Source organism: Pseudoliparis swirei, chromosome 23 (assembly GCF_029220125.1).
Source record: "Pseudoliparis swirei isolate HS2019 ecotype Mariana Trench chromosome 23, NWPU_hadal_v1, whole genome shotgun sequence".
Taxonomy (NCBI): domain Eukaryota; kingdom Metazoa; phylum Chordata; class Actinopteri; order Perciformes; family Liparidae; genus Pseudoliparis; species Pseudoliparis swirei.
Genome location: NC_079410.1, coordinates 2130137 through 2145712, shown reverse-complemented (window position 1 = coordinate 2145712; position 15576 = coordinate 2130137). Strand labels below are relative to the sequence as shown.

At 49.1% G+C, this 15576-nt stretch overlaps 3 protein-coding genes across 10 annotated transcripts in view; 1 reads left to right on the top strand and 2 right to left on the bottom strand.

Annotated features, from left to right (window-relative positions):
* c23h16orf89 (chromosome 23 C16orf89 homolog) overlaps window positions 1-2441 on the bottom strand; it is a 5241-nt gene extending 2800 nt beyond the window's left edge. The window contains exons 1-4 of one of the 2 annotated variants that reach the window (XM_056406537.1): window positions 1881-2441; window positions 1240-1392; window positions 977-1127; window positions 285-402 (exon numbers count right to left, since the gene is read on the bottom strand). In XM_056406537.1, coding sequence (XP_056262512.1) covers window positions 285-402; window positions 977-1127; window positions 1240-1392; window positions 1881-2061 — 603 coding nt within the window. In that variant the 5' untranslated portion in view covers window positions 2062-2441. Of the gene's footprint in view, window positions 1-284; window positions 403-976; window positions 1128-1239; window positions 1393-1852 lie in introns of both variants that reach the window. The other variant, XM_056406538.1, reaches the window with a different exon arrangement.
* A 637-nt stretch (window positions 2442-3078) lies between these two features.
* alg1 (ALG1 chitobiosyldiphosphodolichol beta-mannosyltransferase) lies at window positions 3079-8749 on the top strand. Its single transcript, XM_056406533.1, has 13 exons — window positions 3079-3378; window positions 4046-4123; window positions 4466-4569; window positions 4655-4803; window positions 5554-5643; window positions 5755-5868; window positions 6568-6689; window positions 7438-7476; window positions 7605-7664; window positions 7748-7858; window positions 8030-8144; window positions 8219-8294; window positions 8403-8749. Exons 1-13 carry the CDS (start codon window positions 3096-3098, stop codon window positions 8532-8534), a joined length of 1473 nt encoding a protein of 490 aa, XP_056262508.1. The 5' UTR covers window positions 3079-3095; the 3' UTR covers window positions 8535-8749.
* On the bottom strand, window positions 8643-15487 carry eef2kmt (eukaryotic elongation factor 2 lysine methyltransferase). 7 transcript variants are annotated; one of them, XM_056406543.1, is made up of 8 exons: window positions 15286-15487; window positions 14136-14198; window positions 13957-14050; window positions 13633-13734; window positions 13423-13556; window positions 9775-10010; window positions 9121-9258; window positions 8643-9059 (listed from the first exon to the last, which is right to left on the bottom strand). In XM_056406543.1, the coding sequence occupies exons 1-8, from the start codon at window positions 15403-15405 to the stop codon at window positions 8987-8989; spliced, it is 960 nt and encodes a 319-aa protein (XP_056262518.1). In that variant the 5' UTR covers window positions 15406-15487; the 3' UTR covers window positions 8643-8986. The 7 variants fall into 7 exon arrangements, with proteins under 7 accessions (XP_056262518.1, XP_056262516.1, XP_056262517.1 ...); XM_056406541.1 differs by having other exon boundaries at window positions 9147-9258; XM_056406542.1 differs by having other exon boundaries at window positions 13970-14050.
* Window positions 15488-15576: the final 89 nt, after the last annotated feature.

Here is a 15576-nt window from a genome sequence, read left to right as displayed (position 1 = left end):
ACCATAAAGCAGGGGCTGCTTTAGGGGCGGGGCTACAGGGTGATTGACAGGTGTCCACCAGAGTCTTCCTCAGCAGCTGCTCCTCAGTATTCCGTAGAACAAAGTAAACAAGACGTTTAAGGACGGATCTTTGGAGCTCCGGCTAGGCTAGCGATTTCCCTTTACTTCCACTCTTTATGCTAAGCTAATCTGATCGCCTACAACTTTCACCTTGACTTCCTCTCCCGGAACATTCCTCGACCTGCGTGACTCCCAACAGACTTCAGCTTCCGGAAGCTTCTCACCATGCGTCCGATCAGGAAGTAGAGCAGCTGGTGGGACAGCGAGTAGTGAGGACAGCCGAACTGCGTCATGGTGTCCCGGCACGGCTTGGTGACGATGCACGGCGTCCCGTTCATCTTCCTGCTCGGGGGGAGGAGGGGGAGACAGGGGAGAGAGAGACAGGGGGGGGAGAGAGAGACAGGGGGGGGGGGGAGAGACATGGGGGGGGGGCAGACCTTCATCATCTTTCATTTACAGCCACAGAAAAAAAAGAAGTGGAAGTCCTCACGTTGGACTAAAAGGAGGAAACTATTAGTTACATTAAAGTTGTTTACCTCGTGTGTTTATAGTAATAGTTATAATAGTTATACTACCATGAATCATTAAAAAAATGAAAGAAAATGTAATTTCTTTGCTAACTTTTTTTTACTAAATATATTGTGATGTCTTGAGAGGTCGGGATCCGATTGTGAGGCGAGGGTGCATCCCTCCACCCCTCAACTCCATCCCTCCACCCCTCAACTCCATCCATCTACCCCTCCATCCCTCCACCCCTCCACCACTCCATCCCCCCACCCCTTCATCCCTTCATCCCTCCATGCCTCCATCCCTCCACCCCTCAATTTCATCCACCCCTCCACCACTCCATGCCTCCATCCCTTCACCCCTCCACCCCTCCATCCCTCCACCCCTCTCTGGTCTCCAGGCCACCCACCAGGTTCCCAGCAGCAGCGTCAGGCACTTGTCGCTCAGCTGCTCGTCGTAGCACTCCGTGGTGGTGGTGGTCGGGTACAGCAGGCTGAGGTCCGTGGAACTCCACTCCCGAGGAACCAGCCAGAAGCTCCACGACAGCAGGGGCTCGAACTCTGAGGCCGAGAGGAGGCGTCACAACGTACACGCTCGGCGAGGGAAGAGGCCTTCGGGTCCTCCACTTTACTGAAGTAGACCACAGGGCTTCTGGGTAATGGAGTCCCTCACCTGTGTAGTATTTGGGGTCGTTCTGCTGCAGGGCGGCGACGGCCTTCTCGAAGCTCAGGTCCAGACGCTTGACCAGAGCCACGGCGATGGTCCTCTGAGCCCAGCTGACCGGGTCGCTGTGGGGCCACGTCCGGACCGCCTCCTTCAGCTCGGCTGAGAAACCACCACCCAAAAGAACAGAGGGAACACCTTCTTCACACAGATGAAGTTCATTTAAGTGACTCTTCCTTCCCTTCCTGTGGTTCATATCTCCACAACTCTGCGATGCACTTGGACCTTTTGTGCAGAAACGCATGAACCCTAGAGGATTAGGAAAAGTCTCAGGATCACCCAAGTCACCAGGCTTCTGTGTTAAAATAATAATAATAACAATATGCATTTTTTATAATAGCAGTATTTGGTGAAAACTAATATAAAAAGCATTCAGCGTCGTACTAAACCTTCACAACTAAACTAAGGGTCTTCTTTAACTTTTAACAATACGTAATGCCCCTTTAAACTCCCCATAATAACCAGGGTCGATGCATTCATAGTTTTATTATTGTGAATGAACCGAGACCAAAACAAGCTGCAGCTCTCCTCCAGATGTTTCCTGCAGGACGCGTTCACGTACCCTGCAGCATGAGGACGCGTTCACGTACCCTGCAGCATGAGGAAGCCGACCACCCCGTCCAGGTTGATGTGCTCGTGCTGCCGCTCGAGGAACGATGCTCCGCGCGAGAGGCTACTCAGGATGTCATCGATCACCTCCGCGCGCGACCCGCACAACACTGCGGCAAACAGAGCCAGCGCTGCGGCCGGCTGCAGCCCCGCGGCCCGCATAGTCTCACTCGGCTAGTCCCGGGGAGGAGGCTCCGGGGCATGAAAGCGAGGGAGGAGAGGAAGTGGGAGAGGAGGAGGAGGAGAGGACAAGCTGTGTCTCCTCAAGGAGGCGGGGGTCACATGACGTCACAGAGGCTGTCATTACGAAATCTAGATTTCATCGTTTGTGCTGCAGGGTTTTTGCACGAATGAACCATAAATAATAATAATAATAATATATCGCCTTTTTCAAATGTTGTGACGAAATCGCAAATCATGCACACAAATAAATGTTTTTTTTCTTTTAAACATAACATTTTCTGGAGAAAAAAAGGAAAAGTGCTTTTTTTAATGTTCTAAAAAGTTTATTCAAAAGGGAAAAAGGACATTTGTACAAACTAGAATGTGATGTAAGGTTTGTTGTATATATATATATATATTATACAATAGCAATATACAACAATCAATGGGTTCAGCTAAACTATTTTAGAAAATGACAAAAAGTCAAATATGTTAATTAGTTTAAAGGAAACCTCTTATTTTATTATTGATTACATATAACACTTTTCCACTACTGTTTGTTTTATTGTTTACATCTTTGCACTATTGTTTTGTTGGTTCATTTAATCTATTCTATTTATGTATATATTGTGCATTTTATATGTACTATTGCTTTACTTGTATGTATAAATTCTGCTGTAACAAAACAGGATTAATTAAGTATCTAGCTATCTGTTTATTTTTGTATCTATTTATTTGTGTATTTAATATATTTATTATCTGTATTTATCTTTTTGGGGGTTATGAATTCATATATCTGTAACTCTTTATGTATTAGTTTATTATTTGTTTGTGTATCTATTTATTTTTTTGTGTATCTATTCATTTTTATTTATTTTTTATTTTACATATATAAATATATGTCTATCTCTATTTATTTATTTTAGTATGTGTTGTAACCTGTGTCGTTCTTGAACGATTAAAGTGCGCGCCCCCTTTAAATCTGAAGCCCCTCCCCCTCCGCCGAGCCTCGTCATCGCTCGTCACAAACAAACATGGCGTCGTGCTGCGCCGTCGCGGCTTCCCTGGTCGTGTTTGTAACGATTTCGTCCGTTTTAATCTCTTTCTGTGCCTCCGGTTCGTGCGCGACGTGTCCGGCCGCGTGTCTGGCCGCCGTGACCGGGCTGGTGACGCTGTGGTTGCGGCGGCGGGACGCCGGCACCGACCGGCGGGTGTGCGTGCTGGTGCTCGGGGATTTGGGTCGCAGTCCCCGGATGCAGTACCACGCGCTGTCCCTCAGCAAACACGGACACCACGTGACGTATGTCGGGTTTCTAGGTGAGAATGAGGTTTAATACGTCATTCATTCGTTCACCTGTCTCCCTGACGTCACCGCGTCGCCAACACGCCCCCTCACTGGGGTAATCAATACACGGTATTGATGTCAGTGTCACTGAGCGAGAGCAAGTACACAAACTACCTTAAAATATATTTATTATAGTACTAAATACACTGCGAGCGTCTACACGTGTTGGAGGAAGTCGATCCTTTAATGCAGTAAAAGTACTAATACCACTGTACTAGTACTGTCACAGTAGAAATACTCAAGTATTTATACCACAGTATAAAATGTTACAGTAAAAGTACAATACACTCTTACAATCAAGTACTAATATCTTAATGTAAACATACTCTGTTACAATTAAAGTACTAGTACCACAGTTTACAAATACTGTTACAAGTGTAAACAAAAATTGTTACAGTAAAATATTGCCTTTATTAAAATCATGTCAGTATAATCATTAACATATAGTTTAGACTAACTTATATCATGAGTATTATTAATCGTGTATTAATGTAAAATCACAACTCATCTGTAACTATCAACTCATTATTATCTCTGCATTAATCGTGATTATTTCTTAAATTAATCGATTGATTGTGTTGTTTGTGAAAATAATAACCTAATAATTCTGATTATATTTTTTATATTTTTTCACTTTAGATACAAAACCTCATCAAGACGTTCTGAGAGAAGAGAAAATAAAAATAGAGGCAATAACGGAAGTGAAGGGAGTTCAATGTAAGTATTCAGATACTGCAGTAAAAGTACTAATACTACACCGGGAAGGTCAAAGTATTATCAAATGTCCTTTAAGCACAATATACAATATAAGATGTAGTATAATATAAAGTACTCCATGTACCTCTGAGACGTAATACAGTAAGAAGTATTATATGTACCTCTAAGATGTAGTACAGTATAAAATACGTCATGATGTACCTCTGAGATGTAGTACAGTAACAAGTACTACATGTACTGGATGTAGAGGAGAAGTATACATGGAAATACTCAAGTACAGCAGAGTAAACATACTATTTTCTGTCTGTTCCCTGAGTTTGTTGTTGTTGTTGTTTTCCTCAGTTGGCCCAAAGATCTTCTCCTACGTGACGAAGGTGATCCTTCAGAGTCTGCAGCTCCTCCATGTTCTGCTGAAGATGGAGACACAGTCTCACATACTGATGCAGGTACTTATACACAAATACAGGTGTACTTTCTGTGTACTCGAACCAAACCTTGTCGGGACTTAACCTGTTACTGCTCGTTACCCAGAATCCTCCTGGGCTGCCCGGCATCGCCGTGGCGTGGCTCGTGTGCGTCCTGCGCGGCAGCCGCTTCGTCATCGACTGGCACAACTACGGCTTCACCGTCATGGCGCTGAGCCTCGGGCGCACGCACCCGCTGGTCCGGCTGGCCGAGTGGTGAGAGGCGGAGCTCCGCCCAGGAGATCCATTAGTCAGTAGATCCATTATGTTCAGTAGATCCATTAGTCAGTAGATCCATTAGGTCCAGTAGATCCACTAGTCAGAAGATCCATTAGTCAGTAGATCCATTATGTTCAGTAGATCCATTAGAGTCAGTAGATCCCTTAGTCAGTAGATCCATTAGGTCCAGTAGATCCACTAGTCAGAAGATCCATTAGTCAGTAGATCCATTTGTCAGTAGATCCATTAGTCAGTAGATCCATTACATCTAGTTGATCCATTAGGTCTAGTATAGCTTTATAGCCAGTAGATCCATTAGAGCCAGTAGATCCATTATATGTATTAGTCAGTGGATCTATTTAGATCCTGTAGATATAATCAAGCTATTCAGTCCATCCTGTAGATCCATTAGAGCCAGTAGATATTCTAGAGTAAGTGGATCTATTTAGATCCTGTAGATCTAACCGAGCCGTTAGAGCCAGTAGATCTATTAGGTCCAGTAGAGCCATTAGATCTAGTAGATCCATTAGGTCTAGTAGATCATTATAGCGAGTAGATACATTAGGCTCAGTAGATCTTTATAACCAGTAGATCTATTAGGTCCAGTAGAGCCATTAGATCTAGTAGATCCATGAGGCCCAGTAGATCATTAGAGCCAGTAGATCCATTAGATCTAGTTGATCCATGAGGTCCAGTCGATCTTTATAGCCAGATCTGAAGGCCTCGTTGACGTTTTTCCTCCTCCAGGTACGAGCGCTTCTTCGGCCCTCTGGCCGCTCGCCACCTGTGCGTTACCACGGCGATGAAGGAGGACTTGCAGAACAACTGGGGCATCAGGTGAGTTTGTTCTTCATCAATAATAAATAAACAAAGTAAGACCGGTTCTACTGATGGTGATGATGATGAAGATGATGGTGGTGATGGTGATGCTGGTCTGGCTGTTTCCAGGGCGACCACGCTGTACGACCGGCCGGCCGCCGCCTTCAGAGAGACGCCGCTGCAGCTGCAGCACGAGCTCTTTGTCCGGCTGGCCGCCACTCATCCTCAGTTCCGGAGCAGCGGGTGAGAAGAACGTTTTATTATTATAATAATTATAACTAGAACGAGCACTCTGTAGAGCGAATACCTTCGCATACCACAAGATTGGGCATTGAATTATGAACATTTTGGCATTAGTTGCATGCCAATTGGATAATAATTGACCGCGCTATGGTAAAAAGAAGATTTTGACCTTTTCCTGACCTTGACCTTTGACCCGATCGATCCCAAAATCTAATCAAATGGTCCCCGGATAATAACCAATCATCCCACCAAATTTCATGCAATTCGGTTTAATACTTTTTTAGTTATGTGAGTAACACGCATACAAATAAATAAATACACGGCGATCAAAACATAACCTTCCGCATTCTCAATGCGAAGGTAATAATAGACTAAAAATAAAACTCTTTTGTTGAAAGCTGGGGCGCAGAGCGTTTGTCTCCCCCTTGTGGCGGTGAGAGTAATTACACCCTGAACACACAGAAAGCTTTCCTTTGATTTATATTTATATAATTATTATGTAAATATATATATTAGTAATTAGTTTCATATTATATATAATATATTTATATAGGTATATGTTTATGTTTTTATATTTATACATAATTCAGAATTATTATTATATAATTAATAATATATAATATACTTTATAAAATAATATATATATATAATATATTTACATATAATTAATTATATATATATTATATATTTCTGTCACAGGTCGGAGGAGGAGAATAAGAAGGAGGAGAGGACGGTTTTCTCTGTCTGTGACCTCTCTGATGACTCGGTGACCTTGAGGGCGAAGCGACCGGCGCTGCTGCTCAGCAGCACCAGCTGGACGGGTGAGAGGAGAGAACCTGCTCAAGGTTCTCCTACATGTGCTCAAGGTTCTCCTAAATGTTCTCTTGAATGTTCTCTTAATCTCAAAGGAACGATTCCGGACAATTGAAGGTTAATTACTGATAACAATATGAAGACAATTACAATAATTACATTACAATACATGTAACAACCATGAACTCATATGGTAACAAACTCAGAACAACAAGAACCAAGAAAGTGACGTTTCTTCAAGAAAAACATGAAATAAAAACCTAAACCCCGTAAATGAGTCAAACAGACTGACAGCTACGGTTGAGGGCGGGGCTACAGGGTGATTGACAGGTTTGAGGGCGGGGCTACAGGGTGATTGACAGGTTTGAGGGCGGGGCTACAGGGTGATTGACAGGTTTGAGGGCGGGGCTACGGGGTGATTGACATGTTTGAGGGCGGGGCTACGGGGTGATTGACAGGTTTGAGGGCGGGGCTACTGGGTGATTGACAGGTTTGAGGGCACGGCTACAGGGTGATTGACAGGTTTGAGGGCGGGGCTACGGGGTGATTGACATGTTTGAGGGCGGGGCTACTGGGTGATTGACATGTTTGAGGGCGGGGCTACTGGGTGATTGACAGGTTTGAGGGCGGGGCTACGGGGTGATTGACAGGTTTGAGGGCGGGGCTACATGGTGATTGACAGGTTTGAGGGCGGGGCTACATGGTGATTGACAGGTGGCCTCCTCGTGATTCTCACTTCCTGTGTCGTCTCCTCAGAGGACGAAGACTTCTCCGTCCTCCTGGAGGCTCTGCAAGGTATTTATGATCAACAACATGGCGGCTTGTTTGTGCTCATCAGTGTTTGGTTGTTGTTTGTTATCGGCTCTTTGTTCTTATCAGCTGTTTGTTTGTTCTCATCACTGTTTGTTTGTTGTTCTCAACAGAGTACGATGGTTTCATCTCCGGAGGAGAAGCTCTGCCGTCTTTAGTCTGTGTGATCACAGGTGAGTCTGCTGCCCACGGTTAGTGTGTGTACATAATGTGTGTATACAATGTGTGTATACAATTAATGTGTGTGTGTGTGTAGGTAAGGGGCCCCAGAAGGACCACTACAGGAAGCTGATTGACTCTCTGCATCTGGAGCACGTGGAGATCTGCACTCCGTGGCTGGAGGCCGAGGACTACCCCGTGTTATTGGGTAAGACACGTAAACAACAACATGTATACCACACACTTAAACAACAACACGTATACAACAACAGATTTTGGTAAAGTGTTTGAGAATTTGAATATATTATAAATAAGTATGTGCGTACATGCATGTACATATATATATATGTGTGTGTGTGTAATATGTTGTGTGTGTCAGGTTCAGCAGATCTGGGTGTGTGTCTCCACAAGTCCACCAGCGGTCTGGATCTCCCGATGAAGGTGGTCGACATGTTCGGCTGCTGCCTGCCCGTCTGCGCCATCCACTTCAACTGGTGAGCACACACACACACGCACACACACACACACACACACACTGGTATCAAGGCGTCTCTTCTTCTCTTCCCAGTTTAAGTGAGCTGGTGAAGCACGAGGAGAACGGTCTGGTCTTCAGAGGATCGGAGGAACTCGCCGAGCAGCTCAAGGTGAGCGGGACGGCCAGAGCCGCGAGTTCGACCCCCTCGGTTCCTTAGAGCCGCGACTTCGACCCCCTCGGTTCCCCACCGCTCACGCCCCCGTGTCTCTGTTCCCAGTCCCTCCTCTCAGAGTTTCCCAGTGCGGCCGGCAGGCTGGGCGCCTTCAGGAGGAACCTCCGCACCAGCAGGGGGCAGTGCTGGGATGACAACTGGGACCAGAACGTGCTGCCTCTGATGGCGGCGCGCTGAGGAGCCTTCAACAGGACGCCAGGACTTTCAAAATAAAATGCATCCGCACTTCGTGACATCGATGAAAAGACTTCAGAGGATTCCAGAGTTTTAGACGTGGAGACGATGAGCTCATAAACATTTATTATTACATGATAACATCATTTGTACGCACTTTAAATCCTCCTCCACTCAACTTGTTGTGTTTATGAAGATTAATAAATGTTATTCTACTTGCTGGTTCCCTCAATGTGCTCCATTGGACCTGTGGATCCGGGTTCCGGTGCTTCGCCTTCAGGTTACACACAGACCGTAGTACTTTAGAGACTTCCCACCCAGGAACATGTATAAGAGCCATCGACCAGGTTGATGAACCATGTTTACTTGTAACGACTCGTGTATTCAAAGGACAGACGATGTACTTGATGAATCTTTATTGCCGTGCGGCCGTGGACAGCGCGAGGGTCTCGATCTCAGACTCTCGGCTGTAGGGGAACATCTGGCCGGCGGCTCCTGGCACCACCTGGTGGCCGATTCCTGCTTCTCCTGACGAGAGAAGAACACATCGGGTCGGTCGACGGCCTCGCGGGAAGCTCCGCCCCCTTACCGAGCCGCCGCTTGAAGCCGCCGTACGTCTCCTGGTTCCTGACGGTGGAGCAGATGAAGACCTCCGGAGACGAGACCCTCAGGATCCTGGACAGCAGCGCCACCAGAGACTCCACCACGTCCGGGTCGTAGACCACATCTGGACCGGAGGGAGGAAACATCTGCATCAACCGATCTCAGTGTAGTCCTGGTCCTCTAGAGACCTCCAGCAGTACACTACCACTTTCGTCCACAGGGGGCGCCAGAACCAACACTACCACTTTAGTCCACAGGGGGCACCAGAACCAACACTACCACTTTAGTCCACAGGGGGCACCAGAACCAACACTACCACTTTAGACCACAGGGGGCAGCAGAACCAACACTACCACTTTAGTCCACAGGGGGCACCAGAACCAACACTACCACTTTAGTCCACAGGGGGCGCCAGAACCAACACTACCACTTTAGTCCACAGGGGGCGCCAGAACCAACACTACCACTTTAGACCACAGGGGGCAACAGAACCAACACTACCACTTTAGTCCACAAGGGGTGCCAGAACCAACACTACCACTTTAGTCCACAGGGGGCACCAGAACCACCACTACCACTTTAGTCCACAGGGGGCGCCAGAACTACATGAACGTAACAAGTATTTTTTTATATCTCTAACCTGCAGCGATGACGGTGTCGGCGCCGATCCGAGCGATCTGCTCGTCCGTCGCCGTCGTCCAGTCCATCTCCTCCACGCCGACCTCCGGCCCGGTCAGCCCGTTCAGCCGCACGTTGTCTCTCAGCTTGCGCAGCACCCTCGGGTGACAGTCGCTGAACACGTATCTGCTCGGGCTGCAGGAGCGGCAGATGGCGATGCCGGTCAGACCAGCGCCGCTGCCGAGCTCCAGAACCGTCCTGCCGAGGGGGGAGGAGTCATGAGAAGACCCCCATGGGGTCCACGGTCCTCTGGGGGGTGAGTACTGGTCTCTGGGGGGTGAGTACTGGTCTCTGGGGGTGAGAACTGGTCTCTGGGGGTGAGTACTGGTCTCTGGGGGTGAGTACTGGTCTCTGGGGGTGAGAACTGGTCTCTGGGGGGTGAGAACTGGTCTCTGTGGGGTGGGTACTGGTCTCTGGGGGTGGGTACTGGCCTCTGTGGGGTGGGTACTGGTCTCTGGGGGGTGAGTACTGGTCTCTGGGGGTGGGTACTGGTCTCTGGGGGGTGGGTACTGGTCTCTGGGGGGTGGGTACTGGTCTCTGGGGGTGAGTACTGGTCTCTGGGGGTGAGAACTGGTCTCTGGGGTGAGAACTGGTCTCTGGGGGTGGGTACTGGTCTCTGGGGGTGGTACTGGTCTCTGGGGGTGAGTACTGGTCTCTGGGGTGGGTACTGGTCTCTGGGGGGTGGGTACTGGTCTCTGGGGGTGAGTACTGGTCTCTGGGGTGAGTACTGGTCTCTGGGGGTGAGTACTGGTCTCTGGGGGTGGGTACTGGTCTCTGGGGGTGGGTACTGGTCTCTGGGGGTGGGTACTGGTCTCTGGGGGTGGGTACTGGTCTCTGGGGGGTGGGTACTGGTCTCTGGGGGGTGGGTACTGGTCTCTGGGGGTGAGTACTGGTCTCTGGGGGTGAGTACTGGTCTCTGGGGGTGAGTACTGGTCTCTGGGGGTGAGTACTGGTCTCTGGGGGTGAGTACTGGTCTCTGGGGGTGAGTACTGGTCTCTGGGGGTGAGTACTGGTCTCTGGGGGTGAGTACTGGTCTCTGGGGGTGGGTACTGGTCCTGGGGGTGGTACTGGTCTCTGGGGGTGGGTACTGGTCTCTGGGGGTGGTACTGGTCTCTGGGGGTGGTACTGGTCTCGGGGGGTGGGTACTGGTCTCTGGGGGTGAGTACTGGTCTCTGGGGGTGAGTACTGGTCTCTGGGGGTGGGTACTGGTCTCTGGGGGTGAGTACTGGTCTCTGGGGGGTGAGTACTGGTCTCTGGGGGGTGAGTACTGGTCTCTGGGGGGTGGGTACTGGTCTCTGGGGGTGGTACTGGTCTCTGGGGGTGGGTACTGGTCTCTGGGGGTGGTACTGGTCTCTGGGGGTGGTACTGGTCTCTGGGGGTGGGTACTGGTCTCTGGGGGTGGGTACTGGTCTCGGGGGGTGGTACTGGTCTCTGGGGGGTGAGTACTGGTCTCTGGGGGTGAGTACTGGTCTCTGGGGGTGGGTACTGGTCTCTGGGGGTGGGTACTGGTCTCTGGGGGTGGGTACTGGTCTCTGGGGGTGGGTACTGGTCTCTGGGGGTGGGTACTGGTCTCTGGGGGTGGGTACTGGTCTCTGGGGGTGGGTACTGGTCTCTGGGGGTGGGTACTGGTCTCTGGGGGTGGGTACTGGTCTCTGGGGGTGAGTACTGGTCTCTGGGGTGGTACTGGTCTCTGGGGGTGAGTACTGGTCTCTGGGGGGTGAGTACTGGTCTCTGGGGGGTGGGTACTGGTCTCTGTGGGGTGGGTACTGGTCTCTGGGGGTGGGTACTGGTCTCTGGGGGTGGGTACTGGTCTCTGGGGGTGGGTACTGGTCTCTGGGGGTGGGTACTGGTCTCTGGGGGTGGGTACTGGTCTCGGGGGGTGGGTACTGGTCTCTGGGGGTGGGTACTGGTCTCTGGGGGTGGGTACTGGTCTCTGGGGTGGTACTGGTCTCTGGGGGTGGGTACTGGTCTCTGGGGGTGGGTACTGGTCTCTGGGGGTGGGTACTGGTCTCTGGGGGTGGGTACTGGTCTCTGGGGGTGGGTACTGGTCTCTGGGGGTGGGTACTGGTCTCTGGGGGTGGGTACTGGTCTCTGGGGGTGGTACTGGTCTCTGGGGGTGGGTACTGGTCTCTGGGGGTGGGTACTGGTCTCTGGGGGTGGGTACTGGTCTCTGGGGGTGGGTACTGGTCTCTGGGGGTGGTACTGGTCTCTGGGGGTGGGTACTGGTCTCTGGGGGTGGGTACTGGTCTCTGGGGGTGGGCACTGGTCTCTGGGGGTGAGTACTGGTCTCTGGGGGTGGGTACTGGTCTCTGGGGGTGAGTACTGGTCTCTGGGGGTGAGTACTGGTCTCTGGGGTGGGTACTGGTCTCTGGGGGTGGGTACTGGTCTCTGGGGGTGGGTACTGGTCTCTGGGGGTGAGTACTGGTCTCTGGGGGTGGGTACTGGTCTCTGGGGGGTGGGTACTGGTCTCTGGGGGGTGAGTACTGGTCTCTGGGGGTGAGTACTGGTCTCTGGGGGTGAGTACTGGTCTCTGGGGGGTGAGTACTGGTCGCTGGTGGTGGGTACTGGTCTCTGGGGGGTGGGTACTGGTCTCTGGGGGTGGGTACTGGTCTCTGGGGGTGGGTACTGGTCTCTGGGGTGAGTACTGGTCTCTGGGGGTGAGTACTGGTCTCTGGGGGTGGGTACTGGTCTCTGGGGGTGGGTACTGGTCTCTGGGGGTGAGTACTGGTCTCTGTGGGTGGGTACTGGTCTCTGGGGGTGAGTACTGGTCTCTGGGGGTGAGTAGTGGTCTCTGGGGGTGAGTACCGGTCTCTGGGAGTGAGTACTGGTCTCTGGGGGTGAGTACTGGTCTCTGGGGTGAGTACTGGTCTCTGGGGGTGGTACTGGTCTCTGGGGGTGGCACTGGTCTCTGGGGGTGGGTACTGGTCTGTGGGGTGGGTACTGGCCTCTGGGGGGTGAGAACTGGTCTCTGGGGTGGGTACTGGTCTCTGGGGTGGTACTGGTCTCTGGGGGTGGGTACTGGTCTCTGGGGGTGGGTACTGGTCTCTGGGGGTGGGTACTGGTCTCTGGGGTGGGTACTGGTCTCTGGGGGTGGGTACTGGTCTCTGGGGTGGGTACTGGTCTCTGGGGGTGGGTACTGGTCTCTGGGGTGGGTACTGGTCTCTGGGGGTGGTACTGGTCTCTGGGGGTGGGTACTGGTCTCTGGGGGTGGGTACTGGTCTCTGGGGGTGGGTACTGGTCTCTGGGGTGGGTACTGGTCTCTGGGGGTGGGTACTGGTCTCTGGGGGTGGTACTGGTCTCTGGGGTGGTACTGGTCTCTGGGGGTGGGTACTGGTCTCTGGGGTGGGTACTGGTCTCTGGGGTGGGTACTGGTCTCTGGGGGTGGGTACTGGTCTCTGGGGGTGGGTACTGGTCTCTGGGGGTGGGTACTGGTCTCTGGGGGTGGGTACTGGTCTCTGGGGGTGGGTACTGGTCTCTGGGGGTGAGTACTGGTCTCTGGGGGTGGGTACTGGTCTCTGGGGGTGGGTACTGGTCTCTGGGGGGTGAGTACTGGTCTCTGGGGGTGAGTACTGGTCTCTGGGGGTGGGTACTGGTCTCTGGGGGTGGGTACCTGCCGGTGAAGGGGTGCCGGTGGTCCAGAGCCCACTCCGCCAGGTGCAGCGCGGCCTCCCAGGTCAACAGGCCGGTGGTCCCGTCTGAGACCAGCGCCACGCTCTCCAGCAGAGAGATAGCCTCGCCGCCGGGCTGCAGGGCGCACAACACCCTCATGTACAACAACAACAACAACAACAACAACGTCATTCAGAACCGGGCCTGGTACCAGCAGGTAGCTCTTGAAGCACTCCGTCGGGTATCCGGCGCCGACCACCTCGGCCAGCGCGTCGTAGAGCGCGTCCAGCGGGTCGCAGCCCGCCGCCTCCTGCTGTGGACACACAAGAGGCGTTCAATGACCTCAGCTGGAGTCGTGCGTTTGCCTTTCCGGAGAGAAACGACGTGTTTACATCATTAAGACGTTTATTAAATAGTCTGATTGTAGCTGTAGCCATAAATGACTTGATTTAAACTAAACTAATTAAAATAAAATATAATTATATTTTGCTGAAACTTTAAAAGCGAGTAAATAACGGTGAAATAACAGATTCACATAAATGTTGCACCCGTGTGATGAGCTGGGAGAGGAACAGCTTCCGGTATCTCGCTGACGGAGGAAACCTCCGGCACAGAGAGTGAAGACACGTCTGCCAAGACAACAAGACGCGCCGGGGTTATTGATTATTGATTATTGACACCGTGTTGATCTCTGATCAGTCTGTGGGCACTCACCTGGCTCAGGATGTCTGAAATCAGATCTGAAGACTTGTTGCGTTCAAGATCTTTTTCTAGAAACTGAAATGTAGGTTTTGTCAGTTAGAAATGACGAAGCTGTTTCAAACCTTTTAAAATGTTTATTTTCTAATATTTGTATTCATAACAGGCAGAAATATTCATCTTTTTCTCAGAATGATGGATTTAATCTCACAATTTTGATTTTTATTGCACCTTTTATCAGCATTTTGATTTAAATAATACAAAAACTTTAATTTCAGTATTCTTACTTTTTTGAACAAACATCAATCGAGACTGATGTGGATTATAGAAAAAATTTGATTTCTTTATTCTTATTAATTCACAGTTTTTAGAACACTAGTTCATCTTTAATGTCAATGTTCCATTCCGTGAACATACAGAAGATCGAAAGTGTGTTTGTCTCTTTTTCGACATAAAGTTAGTAATAATTATAATAAAAGTAATAAAAAGATTTTAACCTGAAAATTCAAGTTTTCAAATGTATTCGAAATAAAAATAAGTGTATGAAACGTTTTGTTGGGTTAAATATGATTTGATTCAGTTCTTTGTATACATTTTTGGGTTTATTCATATTTTATACTTTCAATCTTTTTGTAACATTTTTTAATCTTATTTTTTTCAGGTTCAAATATTTTTTTCTTTTTAACAGAAATTAATTAAAATAGACTGTAAAAAAAAAAAGATTGAAAGTTGAAAACATAAAAAATGCGACTGAAAAATTTAAAAAAATAAAACATAAAAAAAATACAGAACTAATCAAAATAATATTTAACCCAACAAAACTTTTCAGACATTTTTTTCAGGCACTTAGTATATTTTTTATTTAGAATACATTGTTAAATTCTACGGTTAAAATCTTTTACGAACAAAACTTCTTTTGCATTTCAAGTTTGTTTATGTGACAAAATAAAACAACTCTATTGAAACAAAAAAAAGACATTTAAAGAAGACAACTTTCAAAAAGCAATATTTATACCGTTTTGTACAATAAAATATCCCAACGCCCGGAACACAGGAGCGGATGGAACGACATGAATCTATTCTGGCTCCACATGTTTATGAAACCACCGAGAGGCACCACCACGTGAAGGAAGTTGGGTCTGACGTCACATCCGGTGATACTCACGGTCCACGGAAACGAAGCCAGTCCACTCATGGCGAAGAAGGACGCCTGGAAGTCCCGTAAAACATCCTCCTTGTTCACCGTTCGGCCGTCCGCGGCTCGGTTCGGCTCCGATCCCTCCATGGCCAACGTGGTTGTGTTTACTTCCGGGTTACCCAGAAGGCACCGCGGTCGTATCTCGCTGGATCTACTGTGTTGTACAAAAATAAATAGAATATACTGTATAATTCACAACTTTGCATTTCTAGAAAAATAATTTTTAAACTGTGATATATATAAATATAAATTAATAAG